The sequence below is a fragment of the Nilaparvata lugens genome, unplaced genomic scaffold, assembly GCF_014356525.2.
Source record: "Nilaparvata lugens isolate BPH unplaced genomic scaffold, ASM1435652v1 scaffold2688, whole genome shotgun sequence".
NCBI lineage: Eukaryota > Metazoa > Arthropoda > Insecta > Hemiptera > Delphacidae > Nilaparvata > Nilaparvata lugens.
Window position 1 is genome coordinate 20,374 of NW_024090332.1, and position 24,592 is coordinate 44,965.

The following is a 24,592-nucleotide window of genomic DNA, read 5'->3' on the forward strand; positions in this document are numbered from 1 at the left end:
GAAAAAGAGAAAGAAGAAGAAGAGGATGGAGAAGAAGAGGATGGAGAAGAAGAGGATGGAGAAGAAGAGGATGGAGAAGAAGAAGTAGAAGAAGATGGAATTAGATAAGTAGTAGAAAAATAATGATAATTATGTGATATGAAGAAAATGAAACTATTGAAAATAATATTCATTTGGGCTTTGAATGGTTGTGCGTTTACACTGTAAGTAAGATCATACTGAATTCAATGAGAATTCTACGGCTGATAAGGACTCATGAAAAGAGAAGGAACTATAGTGAGGTCCACGTTATAATGACAGTATTTGGTCAACATTGGTGTTGCTTTCCTTGTCTATCATTCCAAAAAGCATATGGCATTATCAGAACCTATGAGAATAACATTCTCACTGAACCAGACACGTACATGTTATAATATTCTGATTTGTGCGAATCCAGCTTTAGTTTAAAAAATGGAAAGTGAAAGACGTATGGAGAAACTGAAGGAAATCAGTGGCCTACTTCTAAAGGTGCGTACAAAAACATACGCGCCGCGAACATGAGCAATTCACTTTTAATCAGCTGACTATATCTGTATTTTTACAGAAACGGTAAGATACAGATATAAAAAGCTAGGCATCAGCCGATTAAAAGTGAATTGCTCATGTTCGCGGCGCGTATATTTGTACGCACCTTGAGGGACTCAAGGGGAAGAACGCAATTAACAGAGTTCAAAAGAGAATAGAAGAAAATGTGATAAATTATGAAATACAAACTCAATAAAACTAAAAACAAATAAACGAAAACAATTTGAGGTAATCAAAGAGAAAAACTAAATGAAACAAAAGAAAACAAATTGGAGGATTCACAACACTATCAGTAGTGAAACTTTATTGCCACATTAAAAAGTTTTAAAATAGTTATGGAATGTAAAAACCAATAATCTAATATCCATTAAATGAATATATAAAATATAAATAGATACCGGGTCTAGTTCCTCATGAATCCATAATACGTTTGTACTTTTTCTGATCTTCTACCATTTGTAGGAATACTTTGTATTTCTTGCTGTGGTATCTGAAAATGAAAAAAAAAACATTGCAATAATAAATAATTTTTCTTCACTTATCAACAAAATAATTAATGTGAACGAATTTACGGTTTCTTAACTTAATATAACAATTCTTGAGAATAAATTATCGATAACCATTGACTGAATCATTTTTGTTGGCAGCAATATGTTTTGAAATGGCAAAATCTTATGTACTTTTGTACATAATCTGATGTTTTGAATTATTATGATTTAGGAACAGTAGTTTTAAAACGGAAATAAATCCTACACGAACTGAAAATAAACAATTTTTGATACTGTATTTAAGACTAATAAACATCAATATATTAATACTGTTCATTTATTTCAGTATACAGAGAGTCCCACAAAAGTTGAAACAGCCGTAGTCCATACATTCTACATGAAAATTTGCTACAATAAATGTCTCATATCGACCTTAGTTTTCAAAATCTATTGATTTTTCGATATTTTTGAAGAACGTCAATAACTAGAAAACTATCAGTAAAATACTGATTCTAAGGATATGGTTAAAAAGATGAGAAGTTTCCAATAAGATTCAGATAATTTGTTTCTTTGATTGACGTTTTTGAACTTTTTATGAGTGCTCGAAGTTGAAAAAAGTACATTCGTCGAGTTCAAAGCAAACTTTCAAATAGTTTGATCGCTCATAAAAGTTCAAAAACATCAAACAAGGAACAAATCATATGAATCTTATCGGATATTTCTTCCTCTTTCAACCATATACTTAGAATAAGTTTTTGACTGATGGTTTCTAGAGTTAGTGAGGTTTTTTCAAAAATATCTAAAAATCGATACATCTCGAAAACTCAAGTCTGTGAGATATTACTTTTAACATGAACAGGAGAAACCCATTTCTCCTTCCACAGTTTGTAGCATAGACACAGACGGAAATCCTGCGCCCAATTGGATGCGCCGTGTCATTTCGCTTCACGTTCTTGTGATGAACACATCTCCTTAACATACACAAACATACGACTTTGGAACATTGCCAGTGGAGGGGAGTGTTGGCGCGAAGCGTTACAAAGCTCTCTCACACAGACACAAAAGAAGGAGAATGCTGCTAGGTAGTGGGAGAGATTGGTAGAGGATAGAGCATCGGACCTCTCCGTCATCGAGAAAGAGCCGTGTTAAAAGTAATTTCTCATGGACTTCAAGTTTAAAGCTGATATAAGGAAAATTCTACTAGACATTTTTTGTTGCAAATTTCAAGTATAATCTATGGTTTTCGGCTGTTACACCTTTCATGAGACCAGTACTTTTCAACTTTGAATCTTTATATAGGGTTATATAAAGATACACGGTTGACTTTTTGATAGTTTATTACATTTTTGTGTATCGATTATAAAAAATGATTGATAATAAATTATTAAAATACTCACTGGTAAGTACTGGGCTGAGACTGGACCTCGTTAGCTACTGGCGCCATACCGGTCATCGCGTGGCTTACACTGGGCCAGTGGCCAGTAGCAGTGGCCGCTAGTATGGCACATCCCACTAGCATGGCGTTCTGCTGCACTGGCACAAGCAACTGGCACCGTGTGGACTGGCAGGCAAGTACGTTGGCAAGCACTTGGACGTAGAGGCTGTTGTTTGCCAATCCACCGCATGCTAGAACTGTCTCGATGTGGGCGTGGCCTGCCGATTCCATACTAGAGATTATTTGCTTCGTGCTGTACTGAAATTACACAAAACACATTGCAAAAATTGAATATTAACTACAAAAATAATGACAAAACACATTGAGATCGTATTTTATTCCACTTCGTTTACAGTGTACAAGAAAATCTCAATTTCAGGATTTCCTAATGGGGAGGCGCTTTTAAGGACACCTTTTCAAGAATCAAAATTTCAAACACACATAGGCCCGATTGCTCAAAAGCCGGTTACATTTTAACCGTGATTAATAATATTCTTCGGATCTTCTTACAGCTCATTCTTCGAGGCTCGTCAAGGCGGTTTATGATGCAATTTTGAAACACCTCGACGAGCTGAGTAGAATGAGCTGTATAACAAGAAGATCCAATCATTATGTTAAGAGTTATGTGTGTTTGAAATGTTGATCCTTGAAGTGTCCTTATAAGAGCCTCCACACTAAAAAAATCCTGAAATTAAGTGTATCCAACGGTTGATTTTAATAGAACATAATCCTTGTATAACAATGTTATCTAAAATATTGATTTTATTGGTCAGGAAGGCCTTGAAAAGTTATTAAAATGAAAAATTTGTATTTTGACTGTAGGACATGGTTTTCTATTTTTGCAAGTATTCCCCCTTCCACTATACTAAATTTCAAAATTTCAAACAGAAATTCTATATTTGGATTGTTTTTATGTGATAAATTACAATTTGAAGCAATTTTGGACATTTGTAATGATGAAGATGATTTTGAAAATGTTTTTTTTCTGTAAAAATTGAATTTCAACCTTCTTTAACCTCAAAATTGTTCCAGCAATCAGATTTTCAATTCAATTATGAGTGTAACGCTAGTTCGCCTCCATGGTGCACATTGGGTAACGCTAAATGGACTAGCAAATGATGGCGGTCAGACAAACTTATGTTCTCCTGACCGAAAACTACACAACATCTCAAAGAATTTGGAAATATACAGTGTATATCTAGGCATTTGAGACTCATTAACTATATATTTGTTGTGTATCTGCCATACGCTGAATAATAAATAAATCTGAAGAATCTTGTTCAGAATTAGTTTTGTAACTTCATATGTGATTTTTCACATTACTTCATAATACTCCAAGTTGTTAAGTTGTATAGATTAGAAGTAGGGAGTTTCCAGAATTTTCAAAAACATTAGAAAATACCCTTTTTTACTTTCCTCGCCCTATTACCATAGGTAAGGAAAGTATTGCTTTCCAAAAAAAATTAAGGTACCCTAATTTCATGTTTTCTATACGTTTCAAGGTCCCCTGAGTCCAAAAAAATGATTTTTGGGTGTTGGTCTGCGTGTGTGTATGTGTGTGTGTGTGTGTGTATGTCTGTGAACACGATAACTCCATTCCTAATTAACCGATTGACTTGAAATTTTAAACTTAAGGTCCTTATATCATGAGGATCCGACAATAAGAAATTCAATAAAATCCAATTCAAGATGGCGGAAAAAATGGCGGATAATTACTAAAAAACCACGTTTTTCTCGAAAACGGCTCTAACGATTTTCTTCAAATTTATACCATGGATAGCTATTTATAAGCCCTATCAACTGACATGGGTCTCATTTCTGGGAAAATTTCAGGAGCTCCGTAATATTCTTGAGAAAAATGGCGGATAATGACTAAAAATCCATGTTTTTCACGGTTTTATCGAAAACGGCTCTAACGATTTCCTTCAAATTTATACTATTGATAGCTATTTATAAGCCCTATCAACTGGCATAAGTCTCATTTCAGGGAAAATTTCAGGAGCTCCGTAATATTCTTGAGAAAAATGGCGGATAATGACTAAAAATCCATGTTTTTCACCGTTTTCTCGAAAACGGCTCTAACGATTTTTTTCAAATTCATACCATGGATAGATATTCATAAGCACTATCAACTGGCTTGAGTCTCATTTCTGGGAAAATTCCATGAGCTCCGTAATATTCTTGAGAAAAATGGCGGATAATGACAAAAAACCAGGTTTTTCACGATTTTCTCGAAAACGGCTTTAATGATTTTCTTCAAATTTAAACCATGGATAGCTATTCATAAGCCCTATCAAATGACATGAGTTTTTTCCTGGGAAAATTGCAGGAGCTCCGTAATATTCTTGAGAAAAATGGCGGATAATTACTAAAAAACCATGTTTTTCGCGATTTTCTCAAAAATAACTTGACCGATTTTTTTCAAATTCATACCCTGTATAGTTATTTATCAGCTCTATCAACTGGCATGAGTCTCATTTCTGGGAAACCAATGGGGGGTCCATCCCATCCTTGGGAAATGGACTTAGTAACCTCCTCCTCGTGCATGAGGTAGGTAGGTAGCGCAGTTCATAAAAATAACACATAGTCGAGATATTTCAACTGTAGAACAGCTGTTTTGACGACTTTAGAAAAATGACGACTAAAAAAATCATCGAATTTCACAATTCACACAAAGAAAAAGTACTTTGAAAACAATTATATGTACACATATACAGAAGTCTGATCGTAGTTTCAAATATGAGCAAGGAAAGTTGTGTGAGTATACCACACCAGATTTTTTAAATCTGTAGCTCAAAAACCAGACATCGTAGAATCATGCGCGACAATTCAATTTATTGGAAGCTTTATTGTCTTTAATTTTGTAAAAAATGCTCTTTCTCGAAAACCCCTAGGTTTTCGAAATAAAATAAAGTCTCAAAATTTGGTGGTTTCTAGGGGTGAAGCCGCCCTCTGGCGGCCAACAAATTTCAGACTCGAATTCAGCGCCCCAAAATAAAATATAAAACCAATGAGAAAAATTATTTCGGGGCTGTTTCCTGAAAAATGACTATTTGGCTGGACTATAAGGCTTAAAACTATGGAAGCTAACTAGATCCAAAATGAAATAACCCTGAGTTATAGTCTACTTAGGAGTTATTAGTCTACTTACAGCTAACGATTGGATAACAGCGAGGTATTGTAGAGCTAGGTCTTCCTCAGACGTTGACAGACTTAATCCACTCATCTGAAATTAATCAAAAATATGATTAATTCACCTTCAAATAGCATACAATTATGGAAATAATAGGCTTGGTAGCCCAAAACTGTTTTCGATTCAAAAACACAAAATTAATCAAGAAAAAGAAATCTAGAACTATAATATACAAGGAAGTAAAAAAAGTATAGATCAATTTATTTGATTATTATTTATTATTTGAAATACAACATACATAATGTTGTAAATACAAACCTTATTCACCTCAAGTAATATAATATAATATGTGTTGTAATTCTTGTTTCAGTACAGTTTATGATAAATAAACTGATTAATTCAGTGTTTAGCAATGTTCCCCAGAAAATCGTATAGAAAAAATTTTTTCATCTTTATACAACATGCACGATACATTATAATAAAAATTACCTAACTATTCTAATACACAGCATGAACCATTTAATGAAAATGAAAATTTCATTTCAAATTCTTTGAAAGCAAAGATGCCTGATGGGTTTCTAATAGCTTTGGGGTTTGGCCTCATGAATTAAATTACTTTCAACTCGAGATCGAAGCTAAATTAACTTTTTCTGTTTCTTTCAGTTTTTCTCTAATTTAAATTTAATGTAAAATTCTTATTTCTAATATTATTGCATCATACTTTTGAAGTAAATAAAAAATAATTGTAATGTGTTTGATCGGATAAATTGATGAATAATGCGGTTTGGCGGGCTGTAAACCTCTTTGTGCCGGTTAAATTTTAATCGTGATTTATTTCACGAGAACCAATCAGAGAAGCCGTCTTATTAAAAAGGCCTCTCTGATTGGTTCTCGTGAAATTGATCACGGATAAAATTTAACCGGCTTTTGTGCAACTGGGCCTTTGAGTTATAATATTTTCAAGTACGGTATTTCAAACTAATAAATTTAAATTATTTTGGCTTAATTATTAAACATTAATTTCTATGCAAGATAGAGCAAAATTTGAATAAAGTGCTACAGTGAGATTCACTTCAAATTGTCAGCATTCGTTACACTAGCCTAAATTATTCCCATCCAAAAATGCTGACAAGGACCGTGTGGCCTAATGGATAAGGCGTCGGACTTCGGATCCGAAGATTGCAGGTTCGAGTCCTGTCACGGTCGGAATTTTTTTGATTTCATCTTTCCCCTTAAAAGGGTGATGCTATTCATTGCAGAGCATTGTCCAACCAACTGGACTATCATACGGTAGTGTAAACTCGTTAAAATAATCTAATATATTATGTTTCATACTCAAATTTTCAATTTCCATCCTCATTTCACACTATATTTTATTCCAAACTCATTTGGTTTTACAAAATCATTTAGTTATACTCAATCTATTTAGTTATACGATCATGGAAGATTTTTATATTGCATTAAGACAGCTTCCTTGTATTTTATAATAATTTTCACCTTACAATAAAATTCAATAATGTTTAAATGAATTAGATGAATTACTTTATTTCCTTGTAGGCTATATAGGCTATATATAGGCTATAAGGAAGATCAGCTTCCTTTTATTTTATAATCATTTTCACCTTACAATAAAATTCAAAATAAATTAGATCAATTATTTTATTTCCTTCTTATCAAAACATACACTACATGAGTAAATAATTATTTATATTCGTATAAACGTTTTACTGAATTATTTAATTACAATTACAATAAGAAAATAACAATTTAAAAATGTTAAAACCAATTATTAGACACCTGGTTGCAGAAAAGTCTGTTAATTTTTAATCCCGATTAAATGGCACAAGAACCAATCAGAGAAGCCTTCCTTTCATAAAAACCTTCTCTGATCAAAATGTGAGGCTTTTCTGCAACCGAGCGGGTCTAAATGTTTAAAATGTAACAGAATGATTAATAATAGCTCAAATTGACACGTTTCAAATCGATGATGATCGAGTGAAATATTCTTCTTCATCCAGTTTCTTAACCATCGAATAAACTTTTCTGTGTAATTAATTTTGGAGTGAAAATTGGACTGATATTATACTATGGAAGGAAAAACATAGTTTCTATTAAGAAAATGATTTACCCTATTTTATGAATTTCTTTTCATAAAAATTTGGGAGAGAGACTTACAGTTTTGGGCTTATCCTGTTATTCTCTACCAATCATTGTATATGATTTGTCTGTATTATTGCTGAATGGATACCACAATAGAAATTATGATTAAATATAGTTATATATTTATTACAATGGAAATAATTGACGACATTCTAATGAATGCAACTGTTATATTTACTTATTTATACATTTATACATAGGTTACAATATCATTCTCAACTATGAATGATTGGGAAAGGAGCAACAGGCTTAAAGCCCAAAACTGCTCCTTTCCCAAATTTAGATAGAAATTGTCCAAAAATAGTTTATGTTTACACTTCACGATTTTTGTCCAATTTTGAGTCCAAAATATTTATATACTAGGAATTGAGAATTGAGGAAAGTTGAAAACCAAATTAAATAAGAATACTTGACTAAATCATCACTAATAAATGAAAAATACAGTATTAATAATTGAAAATTTTAAAACGTGAAAAGAAACTCATACTTACTCCTAAAGCAACCGCTGTCAATTAATATTCATTCTATTAAAAGAATGGATAAAATACCGAGCGATGTAAGAAAACTTACCATTCCTCTAAGGGAGGGATCAGCCAGAGGCGATCTATTTCCATGGAAATCAGGCCAAACATGCAAATCTTTAGTCAGAAATTCGACAGACGACAAGTGCCTGCTCTCAGCCATTTTCTTCAACAACTCGTTCAGGTAGTCCGTTATGTGTCTGCAAAATATCACATCTCATCAACATTTTAAAGATAAGTGATTTTGTATATATGGATAATTGAATAAACAAACAATCTTCGATATTACAATTTTCAGGGAATCAATGTTTGTAAACACCCAGAATTCTAAAAGTTATGAATTATTGATAGTTATTATGAATGATTGAGTAGATGAATCCATTTCGCTTTTTATATAGATTTTCAATACATGTTGAAAAAGGTTTTTTGATTTTCAATTTTCATTTGAATAAAAGTACTGTTCATTCCTACTTCTCTCTCTCTCTTATTTCTCTTTCTATTTCACCTTCCCCAGCCCTTCCTGGCATTACGCAATTTGCGATAAGGGTGAAGAACAATGGTACAATTGTATTTCGCTATTCTACGACTCATAGCTCGACGTTCTACTGTACGGCTGTACACCATGCCGGCTCCGTGAGCTAGCTCGAGACCCGTGCTGTCTCTACTCTTCTTCAACGAGACCGTGCCGTCTACGTGGAGACCCTTGCCGTCTCAAACGTCCACCGCTAACGACGTTATTGTGCCCTAAAAATCCATCGCTGGACAACAAAGTAAGTGCCAAATTTCCTTCCCTTCACCTACTATTTTTGTAGCAAACTTGTCACCGAAATCTTTTAGTTTTTATAGTCTTCAATATTTAACAAGTACTCTTAACAAGAAAGTGAACCTTGAAATCAATAATTAAAATTAATCCATATATTCACCAATATCTATAATGAGACTCACTTTAAACTGTCTGGATTCCTTACAAATTATATCAATGATTCTCATTCAATTAATATTGATTGTAAAAAATGATATTCCCATCGGTTGAATGGGAAACTTTTATGTTATTTGCAAGTTTCGGTATTTATTTGTGTTAAACACAGAATGCCCGGTGGATTCTCTACTGTTATACGTTCTAACCATAGAGAAACAATAGCGTAAGTAGATATTCCATGGTATGCGGCGTTTATGTCGCAACTTTTACTGCTATGTCAAGCCGATTACTGTTGATTATTGTCGGTTTTTACTGTTTTGATCGGGTAAGAGTGTATGAACGGCACAATATGAGAGACCACCAGCGTCATAAAGCTTCACGGGAAAAAACTACGTGGACTATCAGCTTGAGATAACAGTAAAAGTTGCGACATAAACGCCCTATACCATGGGATATCTACTTATGCTATCGTTTCTCTGTGGTATTAGCTTTGATAATGGGTTGGTAGGGTTCCTGATTACTCTTGACTACATTTCTATGGTTCTAACTGAGCCAACAACCGATGAAACTTTGGGGTAACCGTCCACTGGAACCGTATTCTACCGATCCGTTCGGCCGTTGGATCGGACGAATCTGCCGGCCGTTAATTCGGCCGAATATGGTAGTCCATTGGAACCGTTTACGTCAGTCTAGTTACCATATTATTGAATTAACTACTATCATAGCCACCAACATTTTTTATAATAAAGAATGATTATATTGAAATTTTGAAAATTTAATAAACAAATATCCACTAAATTAGTTATTCATTACTAAGCAATCTTCGTTCACAGATTCCTTTGAACAGCACAACGATGATATCTTTTGTCTCGCATATCCCACAATGGAACATGCTCTTGAACCAAACTCATCAACTTTTCATAGTCCATTGTTACAACTTTATAAAACAGAACAACTTCATAAAACAAAACAAACAAGACTGTGAAAAAATGTTAGGTTAGGAACACTTTTTTGTTTCAGCTTGACTAGTTAGTTCGGCCGGATAGAGCCGGAAAATTTCATTCAATTCGGATCGAAATTTGATCAGCCGGAGAACAACTTCATAAAACATAACAAACAAGACTGTGAAAAATTTTTAGGTTAGGAACACTTTGTTGTCTCAGCTCGACTAGTTACTTCGGCCGGATAGAGCCGGAAAATCCCATTCAATTCGGATCGAAAAATTGATCAGCCGGAGACGACCGTGCACGGTCGTATGAACCTGTTGCAATGGACGAGCATCTATTCATTTCTTTGTTGGGAGATCGTTCGGTAGTTTTCGGCCGATGCTAGTTCGGACGAAAACGGTTCTAGTGGACAGCCCACCTTGAGCATTGAAACGTGAGTGTTTTTATCAATAAAACAATTTCAGTAGAAAAGGGACATTAAGTATTTTTTATATTTTGTAATGAATTTTCATCCATTGCTATAAATTTTATTAATGTCAAACCAAAGCAAGTCTATTGAATCAGTTTGTTTCATGATTGGGCAACTAGAATTTGTGTGTACTAGATGATGCGATTTACCGACACATTGTCCTCGGTTCGAATGTGGCTGGAGGCGGGATGCTTGTCGACGAGATGGTCGATCAGTTTGCCGGTGGCACTCTGCCCGCCTTCCAGCAGCCACAGGTGGGGCTCAAGGCCCAGCACCGCCCCCGGGTAAGGCCCCCACACACCCGACACAAACACCCTCGAGCCACCAACCGCCATCAGGCAAGTGGAGGTGCCACAGATCAAACCTGCAACCAAACAAATTAATACTGTGTTGAGGTGTGATCACATTGAACGCTTATAGTTGAAACTACAAAATTGGTTATGCATGAACAAGCGTGCAAATGAGAAACAAAATCTGGAAAAAGCAATAGTAACACACACTGAACGCTTGATGGTTGAGTTCAGTGTGAGCAGCTTCATGCAAAAGTCACAACGTGTTTCAATAACATTTATCAAATTTTGTTTTTCTGAAGTGCCCTTCTCCTACTAAGTCTTCAGCTATATCGAATGATAGTTTAAATATAATAATCTTACTTATAGCACTTTGTGTCTGACTCCAATTCGCAGACAAAGTCCAGTAACAAACTGTACTTTTTGAGAGTAGTATCTTGTTCACTTATGTCGTTTTATATTTTTGTGAATATTTTGTATTAGTAGTTCTGTGAACAGTAGACCTCGCGCAGTTATAAACCACAGCCTCCTTTTATACTGTCCATCAGAGTAAATCCTGTCTGTATGTCGAGTCGGCGAGATATCGGTGTGAAAACGGCTAATGGGTGTTGGGGTTGGTGTATCAAAAATGCTAACATCAAAAGCTAATCTCCTTCATTTGACATACTGGCAACAGGACAGCCCGAGTTCAAAGCAGAGGAAGGTCGAGAACAATACTATGTTATTATGGTTATTAATAGCATGCGTTATTGCATGCAATCAATAGTTCATTATTAATAGTGCATAAAAATTGCATTCAATGAGGCATGCGATTAATAGTCCACACAGCAGCTGATTTTTCACCAAGTTACATTGAGATATTTCGAAGTGAAAAGTGTAAATTTGAAGTATTGTGCTCACTATAACCTTATTGTCCGGTTTTCCGTTAGGGAACTTTGGACTATATACGGACTATATAACTACCCTTGGGTCTCCCCACCATTCAAAGCCATATGCTAATAATAATTGAGATATTGAATTGCATGCGTCATGGTTTGCAATTTATAATCCACTCGACAACTGATTTATGATGAATAATTCTATAGTCAGATTTCTACTCTAATATTGGCACATGAAGGAGGCTCCTTTTCCTTTTATATTATCCTTGAAATTCAAAATTTCCAAAAACCTTGTATATACGTCGACGTGCAATTTAAAAAGGAACATGCCTGTCAAATTTCATGAAAATCTATTACTGCGTTTCGCCGTAAATGCGCAACATATAAACATTTAAACATAAAGAGAAATGCAAAAAAACAGTCGACTTGAATCTTAGACCTCACTTCGCTCGGTCAATTAATTTCGAGTGAATAAATTTAATTTGATGTGCACTTGTACATATAGGCAAACGCATTCAATACGATCACACTTAGGGTGGCCACTAACGACAGGAAAAGTATGTCAAGCATGTGTGAACGAACATGTCTTTGAACAAAAAAAGACATCTATGCTAAAGGCTTCGAACGAAAAATAGCTGTTTGACAGCAGATTTTAAGATTTAATAGATTATCACAATTAAAAATTACAGATCATAATGATAAAAAAATAATTTAACTTCAAATAGAGCAGCAAATGAAAAGAAAAAATACAAAAATCGAAGATATAAGAACCTAACCTCAAAAATTTTTGTACTACTACTAAGCCTTTTGCTGAGATGATATAACAATGTCGGATCAGACATTTTTTTGTCTTCAGACAAACGTGCCGCAGCCATTCCCAAGACACCAGCATGTGCATCTATAATGGAGGTGGCCACACACGTTCCCACCTTCAGACCAAAATCTGCCGCTGCACTTTCAGTTAGGCCTTGTCCACAGGGAATACCTGGTGCTTGCATCACTGATCCTGCAAAATACCAATAATATTAGATTGATTTTGTGAATATATTAGATTTCAATGAAATATTAAATTGAACAATTACATACACGATATGTATTACTATCATCAATTCATTTTTTATTAAATTGAAAATGTTTTTTTTTATTTTGATAATGTACTTATTGTACAGGGTGAGTCATATTGAACTTTCCTGTTTTGGAAGGGCGTTGCATGAAGAAGGAAAGGAAGAGAAGGGTGGGGATGGTGTCATTAGACGCGCCATGACATGTAGTTTTAGTGTGAGCAATGGCTTGATCGGGATAACATCGTGCGTTCATCGTGCGGCTCCGCCATTTTAAATTTGTTTGTGTGTCTAAGCACGGAGTAAAGAACACTAATTGTTACTTATTCTGTGATCTAAGTCTCTAACTGTTAATTCTTGAACTACCTGAATCTTGTATGGGTGAAATTTAAGATCTCTAAGCAGTATTCTGCAGACACTACTGAAATATAATCCTAGTGAAGCGGCATGTTTCCGAACAGAACGCAGAGGGGATTGTTGAATTGAAGCCCGCACTCTATCCACGTTTTCCGCTGACGTTGACGTCCTAATTCGGCCTTGTGGTCTTTTTTTGATGCTGATGATGTTACTCTAAAATTTGATACCAAATTTCTGATTGTTGGTCCAATGGCAATGGGATCAAGTCGGCCAATAGCAAAATGTAAACGGAACGCACGCTGTGTTGTGATCACGGAGCCGCCATTTTTAATAAACTCTTCAACTACGAACGCACGATGTTGTCCCGACCAAGACATTGCTCACACTAAAACTGCATGTCATGGCGCGTCTAATCACACCATCCCCACCCTTCTGCTCCTTCCCTTCTTCGTGCAACACCCTTCCAAAACAGGAAAGTTCAATATGACCCACCCTATATAAATGAATGAAGAATGTATACTGTATGTATTGAGCATGCTAAATAACAAATAGCATTGTCAGAAAAGTCACAAAAGTCTGGTAAAAGGTTTAAAAGTAAGATGTATTTAGGTAACTTACCAATTTTAGAGCAGCCATCTTCTAACAAATCGTCCAAACCAATGGACTCCATGAAAGATTTATCCCAAGAGTTTGAGACACCATCGTAAGCCCACTTACATGTAACTGTGCAGATTGACCTGTAATGAAAATAATTTTATTTGAAAAAAATTCACATGGAAAACTTATTTTTATAAACTTGATTACAAATAGATTTACAAATACGTTTTCAAACATGAGATGAAATGAAGGATATTGTATATTTCACATAAAAACCAAGTACACCTTATTATCAATGATTCATTAATCACATCTTTAAATATTCTGTCAATACTATACTCAATTGTAACAGGTCCAGGGCCCAATTGTCCAGGGGGTGCTCCTGAAGACAGTGTTTTTCTTTGACGTCTCTTCCTTGCACTATTGTACTTTCTGTGTTTATTATTGATTGTGACGTTCCAATGTTGTGAAGCTTGTCTTTTATATGCAACTACTTGAATAAATTGAATTTGATTGATTGATTAATCTGGGTTTTCGTTTGTGCGAAAAAGCAGTCGTCTACCACGACAGGGTGAGAATCTCAGATTGGGTAGATTTCAATTTGTCTAAATAACCTAAAAGATTATGTTCAATCCTATTATATTAAGCGAGCAATTTCTGTATTTTTATATATGGTTATTTATATTTATATCTGGTTATTTATATTTATATCTGGTTATTTATGTTCAACGGATCTCGAAAACGGCTCTAACGATTTTCATGAAATTTGGAACATAGTAGGTTTATCATATAAAAATTCGATTGCACTAGGTCTCATCCTTGAGAAAACTCGTTGAACGACATTAAAAGGATAATTCATCCTTGGCTGAAACAGCTGTGGATAGTAAAAAAGTGAGTGAGCGAGTGAGTATGTGAAAAATCAAAATATCGCATCTCCGAAATTCATAAGATGTCATATTTTATAGCCAGTTGTGAAATATAAACACGATCATTTTAGAGAATAATTGTGTTCTGTTTATCAATAAAAATAAAAATAACGGCGAAGCTCGGTGCCCCGATATTTATGTTTTAACGGGGAAGGTTGAGTTTATACTTTTAAATGGCAATATGTAGATATAATTAGAAATGTTTTGATTCTTGAATAATAGACACAAAAAAAAGAAAAGCTATTTGATCAGCTGTTTCAGCACACTTAAAATTTGGGCAATATGAATGTCAACAATGCTTGTCGTCGTCAACTGCGGAAGTTTACGCACAAACGAAGATGCACCTTTACTAGAATATTCAACAATTTCAAGCTAAATTTTCCAAATCTTAAAATAATCTATTTCGTGAAATGAGCAAACCAATAGTTAATTTGTTGATTATGATGCCCACATAAGCTCTAGGCTTGTGCGTGGGTAATAAGACGGATGATGATGATGAGAGATGAGTGGAACTACAGCATACGTGGTTCGAACCCCAGGGAAGCGATTTTCAAACTCATAAACGGTATTTAGAGGAGTATACTCTTGAAGTGGTCACCATTACAAAGGGAATAGCAGGTGCATGGAGCTTAACTCATGTTATCGATAGCTTATCAGCGCGACCACGAAACCAAATCGCTTCCTAAATCAGGCGCTGACTTAGAAGGTGAGTCTCATTATAGTTTTTCTATTTCCTTAACCTCTTACCTAGCATCAGAGCCGGTCGCTTTCCACGTTAGAAAATCGGCCAGATCGAAAAAATAGCCCGCCTTGTTCCAGCAGTTGTCTCGCAGATTGTTCTTCAGCCAGAGCAGTTTGGGCAGTTGCATTTCGAGCGACATCTTGCCACCCACATAGGACAGCAGTTTGTGCTCTGTTTTGTTGATTAGGTTCACCTCTGTGCTCGCTCTGTGGTCCAGCCATAGGATCACGTTTTGCTCCGACTCTCCTGTTATTGAACAGAGAGAATATGGTCAGAAAATAGGTTTACCTGGAAAACAGGGTTTTACCTGTTGTCGCCATGAATAAATAATAAAATAAAAAATACACTGCCTATGCAGCTGATCTATGCAGTTGTCTATGTAAATGTATCTTTTGTCTTGTATTGGGAATTGAATAAATTTGGACTTTCAAGATCAGGGTTCAAGTTTAAGGATGACTACAACTTATTTTAGACATTGATCAAGTTTTCAGGATCAATTTGAAGGCTTTAACCTGTTCAATTTTGAATTATAACTGTCACTGTCACCTGTTGCTTCAAGTCTTAAGATACTACAGTGAATATAAATAGAAATAAAAATGACAGTACCTTTTTTCTGAATTATTTTATCACAACATGTTTCAACATGTTACTGAAGGGTACTGAGATTTTTATTTCTATTTATACTAGTAGTTCTGTGAACAGTAGACCTCACGCAGTATTCGCATCCACAAGTACCTGATGTCACTTGTTTTGTTAACAAACTCAGTTCACGTTTCAATTTGATTTCCATATGATATAATTCATCCAGTTCCGTGATAATCTTTCTATGGAAATTAATTTTTTACAATCAAAAATATTATAATTTCTCCAGCATTATTTAGTTTATTTGGTTATTTTTAATCACCTATTAACTTAAGTTTTTTTCCGAATTTGAGAGTATTGATACTAATGGGCATGCATAATAATACCATCACTGCAAAACAAAATATTGAAACAAGAGACCTTAAAGCTGCGATTAGACCAAAGTTAACAAAATGTTAATAACTCAATCCTTATAGATTACATTAGATTGAACAAAACTTATCATACACATGATGAAGATGTGTGTTTGTCAACTTCCGTTCAATCCAATAGAATTTATATAAGGATCAAGTTATTAACATTTTTTTAATAACTTTGGTGTAAACCCAGCTTAAAAATGCATACCTCTTTAAGGTCTTTGATTGAAACTATAGACCTTATACAAATTACAGTAATAGACTGGCTTCTCCACACATCTTTGTAATCACTTGTCAGCTGATTTATGATGAATAATTCTATAGTTTGATTTTTACTCTAATATTGGCGTATGAAGGAGGCTCCTTTTTCCTTTTATATTATCCTTGAGATGCAAAATTTTCAAAAACCTTGTATATACGTCAACGCGCAATTAAAAAAGGAACATACCTGTCAAATTTCATGAAAATCTATTACCGCGTTTCGCCGTAAATGCGCAACATATAAACATTTAAACATCAAGAGAAATGCCAAACCGTCGACTTGAATCTTAGACCTCACTTCGTTCGGTCAATTACAAGTAGCCCTAAACAGAAAAGAGACAATACTACAGTGACTTTGAATACTGAATGACTTTTAATACTACAGTGACTTAGGGCCGGTTTCCGAGCTCGTGATTAAGCTAAGTTCTAGACTTTAAACAGCTGGAGTCAGAAAATTGGCTTTCCGAAACGGGGCATAGTCGCAGTTTTTATGATAATCTTTATTTTCTCATTTCTATAATTGGAAACGTTTTTCCTCGACGAAGTGAAACATTCCTAAATAATTCAAAATAGCTGAAACTTTACACTATTTTCTCTTTATTTTATTTTGTGTTCAATTTTCTAGTTTTCCGAAATTTAATTTAAACGTGGACTGCGACTACGCCCCGTTTCGGAAAGCCAATTTTCTGACTCCAGCTGTTTAAAGTCTAGAACTTAGCTGAATAGCGAGCTCGGAAACCGGCCCTAAGGCCTGCCGCAAAGTGGACCCACGCTAATCCATGCCACTCCAACCCACGCCGTGGGATGTTTTGTAAACCATTGCTATAGAATTATTCATAATCAATCAGCTTACAGGTGGATTATTCATTGCATGTATTACACAGATGTCTGGAGAAGCCTAGCAATGGTTTACAAAACATCCCACGGCGTGGGTTGAAGTGGCGTGGATTAGCGTGGGTCTACTTTGCGGCGGGCCTAAATAGCCTCTGTACAGAATACATGACAGTGTATTATATTGAAGTAGAACTTCATATCATTCAAATTGCCTATTAAATTATATTGATTTAGCGGATGACAAATACACAACACATATAATATCACAACAATTTTTAACATACTGTAAATGGAAAATCCATAAATAAAACAATTAAAATCATCTAAGTCAATTATAAATTATTAAATTATATGAAAAACAGATGAGAATGCTTACCATGAGGACTAACAGAGAGCGGCTGAACTTGTCTATCCAGTACGACCAGTGAACAGGTGGCATCGAAAGCAATGCCTTTGACCAACTCCTTGTCAACAGAGCTCGTCACTTCCTGATACAAAACAAACAAAAAGCCACATCAATCACTAGAATAATTAAATAAAAAACAAACAAAAAGCCACATAAATCACTAGAATAATTTAATACAAAACAAAACAAAAAGCCACATTAATCACTGGAGTAAGTACCTATACAGGTTTACAAAGGAAATACATGATATATAGGGATAATTACTCACAAAAAATAATATGTCGTTTTAAAACAGCACGAAGAATATCATTGGTTCGTATGGGAGTGTTCACACAAACATTTTCATTCTGTTATTCTTATAAAAAGCGAAGGTATTTCTTACCTGCGCGGCAGAAATTAATCAGAAAGCAAAGCTTCAAGTTGATTAGTTTGTAAGTACAGTAGTGTCATGAAATTAACTCACATTATAGTCCATATAAAACAACCTCCGACGAGTTTTAAGGCCTTTTCAATAAAGTTTTATAACTATTTACCACCAAATATTCGAGGTTTGACGCTCAGGGAATTTAAACAAAGAATTAATCATTTTTTTATAAAAAATTGTTTTTATAGTGTAGATGAATATTTAAATGTCAACATCGAGTCTAGATTTTTAGGTGATTGCTTATGTGATCTATGATTTCTAATATAGTTTGTAATATTGATGTGGCCGATAAAAATTGTAAAGTGTTTGTCTGTGGCAATAAATTGATATGACTTGGAGGGATATGCGGAGTAGAGAAATGGATGGTGATCAGTCAATTACAGTGATGAATGGAATCATAGGAAGAAGCGCAGTTGCCAAGTTGTCGATCAGACTCAGAGGATGCAGTGCTTTCAGAGAGGAGACTACGTGTGCGTATCATGAGCTGTTGAACACTCACTCAAGACAACAGAGCGATTTCCGCTTTAGTACGGCAACATCGCCGCCGCTGTATCCCTAATTTTCTCTGCTCTGCATATCCCTCAATGTCGAAGGTTGTTTTAATGTGTTAAGCCCCGTACACACACATCGATTTTCGTTCGTACGGTATTTTGACATCCTTATAAATTCTATTAGATTAAACAGATTTTTTCAAACAGGGATGTTTGTCAAGTTTAATCTGATAGAGTTCATATGGACGGCAAAATATCGTACAAACAAAAATCGATGTGTGTGTGTGTGTGTGTGTGTGTGGTGTGTGTGTGTGTGTGTGTGGTGTGTGTGTGTGTGTGTGTGTGTGTGTGTGTGTGTGTGTGTGTGTGTGGTGTGTGTGTGTGTGTGTGGGACTTTAGTCCAGCCACTAACGTTACGTTTCGGCGGACATTTCCTGATGTACAGCGAAAACCTGAAACATCATTGCCAGTCAATTCCGACGCAGATGTGCAATAGTTTATGTGCTTTTACAGGTCAAGTCAGCTGTTATAGTTAACTGATCAGTTCAGGGATCAAATTATGAGTCCGGGACCCTGCCATGATAGTAATCATGCCAGTCAATTCCGACGCAGATGTGCAATAGTTTATGTGCTTTTACAGGTCAAGTCAGCTGTTATAGTTAACTGATCAGTTCAGGGATCAAATTATGAGTCCGGGACCCTGCCATGATAGTAATCATACCAGTCAAATTTGGCATGATCATGCAAGATTGGGTTCTGGCCGCGACGCCTCTCGTTAACGTCACACCTCCAAGTGGGCACCTGCTTTTCGCATATCCTGTAAGGTGTGACACGCGAGCTACTACCCATCGGCACTCCCTAGTCAGTAGGCTAGTATCACACATGAGTTTAGTCTACTGAATTGCAGTGGCACCACCTCAATTGTCCTTGCACCTCGGTCGGGGCACTGCGCAGTTCCGGCGGTACGTGGGCCTGGTCGGGGCCAGGACGTATCCTCTAACTCGTCTACAGGCCAGGAAAATACTCGTCGTTCCCAACTGTATAGTCTCCAAGGTGGGCACTTGCACGTCAACCACACAGGCGCCCAAAAGGGGACGCTAGCGTTTCGAAAGAAGCACCAGTGAGAGGGTTTTTTCAACACGCTAGGTGCTACTTCCAGAGACGGAGGCGCTACCCAACTCCCACTGTCTGGGTTGAACCACGCGCTGAAAAGCATATAGTAATTTCGTATGCCTGCTACTTCCAGAGACGGGTGTACCCTGATTCCCATAGTTTGGTCTCTAACTGACTTACCCCAAAACTCCACCGAACATCCATCACTGCGTCCAGAGACGGAGAATTCAGGTGACTCGGTCGAACCATGAACCTCCCTTCACCCAGTCGTACACCCATAAGAGAGACTACTTTCAGGGACGGAGTCACACAGTCATCACGTATGTTATTCCCTACAGGAGTGGGATGAGGTAGGCCTAACTCTTTTTGGGGTGGCTGCTCCTTTACAACACGAATAACCACTTTGTGGTTATTATTTCTTCTGAAATGACACTGCCGATCTGGAAACCCCAGTCCTGGCAACAAGTATCAATAAAACAAAATAAAACTTGTAGCACCCTTTATTTATTAAAAAACTTAAAATCGAACTTAAATTTCAAGTTTTTTAATAAATTAAGGGTGCTACAAGTTTTATTTTGTTTTATTAATTTAAAAGCAGCCCATTTCAATAAGTGTTTTATAACAAGTATCAAGTAAGTAAGTAAGTATGGTTCCCCCTGGTTGGCGGTTTTTCCCTTCACCATGAGAACCAGCACCCGCGGCACCAGTACTTCCTGAGACGGGGTGAGGAACGAATTCCAAAGTAGCTCTGAAGAGTTCCCTAGAAGCTCAAGCTCCAGCCTGATCTCTCAGGGACCGATCATGCAAGGCTGACAATAACACTGGCTACACACTGATGTCGCAAGACACGCGTCTTAAGACGCATGTCGTGTCTCATCAAATTTCATGAGACTTGCATGTCTTATGATGCATGTCTCATGTCTCATGATTTTCGGTTATTACAAAGCTGTATTACAGACTGAGCATGAGCAGGACAAAGAGTGCTCAGTGCTGGCAGTAGACAGTGGCTGGAGCGCATGCTCAGAGTGATGTCTCGCGCGACGTGTCGCATGGAACAGCTGTCGCAAGCAGTGAGTAAGCTCTGATTTTACAACACAGGTTGGTTTCATATGCGACATGCCTCGGACATGAGATTTGTCGTAGACATCATGTCTACGACACCAGTGTGTAACCCGCCTAAGTTTGAACATGTGGACCAGGCTTAAGTCTAGAAATATTTTCAGCAATGCTCTACTCACTTTGACAACCTGTGCACAAGCCCGCCATATGTTGTCGGATGACTGATGAAACAGCTGAGTAGCAGGTGGATTGTAGGTAGCGATCGGAGCATGCGCAATACGCACAATGTGTCCGTTGGCACAGTCGACGAGCGCCGCACGAGCGCTTCCCGTGCCCACGTCTACCCCCACCACAAATGCGGCCGCCATTTTGGGTCTGAAATGCGCCACACACAAAATATGTAATCTCAATTATGAAAATATGTAATTAGTCATTGAAAAATACATTTTTAGTAAAAAATGACATAGCCTACGGTACCTAGTAATGTTTTCACTCAAAGTGTTGTATAGGTTACATGTAAATAAAAGTTGAACAATAAAAAAAACTTACAGTTAGCACTACGATAAGACAGGTACAATTATTTTAAAGATAAAGAAGTATTAATAAAGTGTACCGTACAAGAAAATAAAGAGCAGCTCCAAATTGATAACTGTACCGTCAGTTTTTACTCTACAAATTCAAATCACAACGAAACAACTTAAATCACAATGAATTATTTTATATTACTTTGGATTCTCGCATTAATATGAATCATATTATAAACTAATGACACTTTTCATTTACAGTGATGGATGACAAATATCACAAATTCAATAGCGCTGCAAACTGAAACGTTTTAGCGGTTTTTAGGTCAAAACAACATAATTCTAGAACAGAAATATGCTAACCAAAGTGGAATTTCTGTCTTATCAATATTATGGGATTGTGGGTCACTCAACAGATAACAGATAATCGAGAATCAACTAAAGCCTTTCGCCGATGTGACCTTGTAAATTGCTTTAATCAATGCACTGCTTCAAGTGCTAATCCAACTTCAATAAACACTGCAATTAAATTGGAGAATGCGGAAACTTATGATTTGGAGGTTGCATAAATCAGAACTCTATACAATAAGCAGAAAATTATCAAGATTTATCGTTAATAATGCTTAAAATGATTATAAACTTACCTTTTTTGAAACACCGTATGTTTTCAAGCACTTGAAACAAACATGGTTTAAATCGTCAAACCGCCTTTTAAACTTATTATTTCAAGATGATAAAATAAACTATCAACTTAGTATTAAATTACTATTGTAAATTATAATCATTTTCACTATTTCAGACCAACAAAACACTGTTCACTGAAAGGCATCATTTTTGAGCGACTGAACAACTTTTGAGGTTATGTTTGCCATTGCCTTCTCTCAATCATTCTCTCTCTCTTTCGTCTCGACCAATAGCATTGCTTGGCAGTATCGCCTATGCTTGTCATTTGTATTTGAAACGATTGAAGCACTTTTTAATAAGAAGGAAGAAGAAACAATTATTTTGAAAATAATATTTAAATTTACAAACATAAGTAATTGATAAAATGGAAAATGAAAATAATAGATAAAATTTCAGTATGTAATGGATTAATAGTAAGAAATACTGTATATAATTTTAACACAATATTGAATTTAATACAATCTATTTTTGTCAAAGTATAGCTTGAAAATTATATACCGTATAATAAATTGTAGAGAAAATATAATCAAATGTAATAGACCCTTAGAAAAATGGAAGAAATCGAATTGGAAAAACCCAATCAACCCATTTTAGAAAAATTATAGAAAACAATTCAATGGGCTATGAAATAAAAAATTACAAACAAAAGATTTAAACATTTATTTGATGAGTAATGCCTTATAGTAATTATGATAATAACAAAAATAAACAAAAGGAGTTCTCTTAGTTTCAACAAAACTAAACGAATAACGGTATACATTAAATTGAAACATGGGCTAATAAAGAAACTTTGGAATACACCGTTGCTGTAATAGGCTAATACTCAACACTGTAATCTTAGTACTAAATAAAACTATACAACAGAATTGATAACAGAAAAATATCTCAACAGACTTGAGTGTTACCACACTCAAAAATTGCAAACAATTTCAAAAAGAAAATACCCATTATAAGCGTGTATTCTCCCACAAAATCTTCTAAAAAAATTAAATGAAACAACTTGAAATTGTCACACAATCACTTATTTATAAGTAAAATGGAGAAACTAGTTTCGGTTGTAACACCATTATCATCAATCTATAGTAAACACTACATGAGGTTCATGAAATTTTACTGTAGGAGTTACGGTGTAACAACCGAGACTGGTATTTCCATTATTTTATCCGATTATTAACTCGTGACAATTTCATGCGGTTTTATTTAATATGGATATTACAACCCTCACCATTACCATAACAACAGTATCAAATATGATTAATTATTATAGATATTCCAAATGCTCATCAATTGGAGATAATTTAGATATCGAGAATGGTAAAACTATTCTTGAATACAAATGAAAATAAAAAAAAACACGTATTGAAATGGGCTGCTTTTAAATTAATAAAACAAGATAAAACTTGTAGCACCCTTTATTTATTAAAAAACTTAAAATAGTTGAACAACTCCTGTATATACTCCTTTATATTTAGTCAAGTTCCCTTGAATTCAAGTTTTATGAAGAGTAGAATGTTAAGCTGCATTTACATTGGTCAAGTTTCCTTTAATTCAAAGTTTTTAAAGTTTGGGTTGAATGGACGATTTTAAAAACTTGAAGTCAAGTTTATTTGAATTCAAATTTTCATAACCTCAAAAGCAATATAATCATAAATTATATGCTTCCTTCTTACTTTTCGTGCTTTCTTCTGCATTATAGTTAGTTGTTTTTATACATTCTGCATTGACTGACAACAGTTTATTTTTATAATTTTCCCATTTTTAGGTTGAATTTTAGATTCAAATGCAAAGATTGAAATGAATCCAAAAGTCAGACATGTCTGCTTCAATCAACAAAACTTGAAGAAGGGCCTATATTGGATTCAGGTTCCTGTTATTGTAAACTTGACAAAGTTTACAAAATACATTCATTTTACATAAACGTCAAGAAAACTTGAATTCAAGGAAACTTGACTGATGTAAACGCTCCTTAAGATTTTAGCAAACTTGAAGTCAAGTTTACTTGAATCCAAGTTTTTATAACCTCAAAAGTATCACAAGATACTCCCATTTTCCCAAAACAGTCGCAGGAATAGAGCTTAAAAGCTAGAAGGAATAGAGCTTGATAGAAGTTACCGCAAAATAATATAGTAAAAGGTAACAATAATTAGTCCTTAAAATATCACTGATTCCTATAATAAGTGCTTAGTGAGACAGCTATACACAGCTATAATATCTATAGTAATAATGATAGTTATATTTATTTGGTCCAGGACGTCAAAATCACTTAGCTGCATTGTAAGCTATCTATAGGTAACCTGTGAATGAAACGAAA

General features: G+C 35.2%; 1 protein-coding gene and 1 non-coding gene across 2 annotated transcripts; one reads left to right on the plus strand and one right to left on the minus strand.

The window, feature by feature from the left end:
• Positions 1-833: 833 nt before the first annotated feature.
• Positions 834-21,949, minus strand: LOC120355542 (FGGY carbohydrate kinase domain-containing protein-like). The gene is made up of 11 exons (XM_039444069.1): positions 21,692-21,949; positions 21,253-21,448; positions 17,957-18,068; positions 15,493-15,733; positions 13,841-13,959; positions 12,604-12,810; positions 10,790-11,021; positions 8,351-8,501; positions 5,639-5,713; positions 2,450-2,745; positions 834-1,054 (listed from the first exon to the last, which is right to left on the minus strand). The coding sequence occupies exons 2-11, from the start codon at positions 21,439-21,441 to the stop codon at positions 976-978; spliced, it is 1,701 nt and encodes a 566-aa protein (XP_039300003.1). The 5' UTR covers positions 21,442-21,448; positions 21,692-21,949; the 3' UTR covers positions 834-975.
• On the plus strand, positions 6,754-6,826 carry Trnar-ucg. Its single transcript has one exon. It is a non-coding gene; the product is annotated as a tRNA-Arg (tRNA).
• Positions 21,950-24,592: the final 2,643 nt, after the last annotated feature.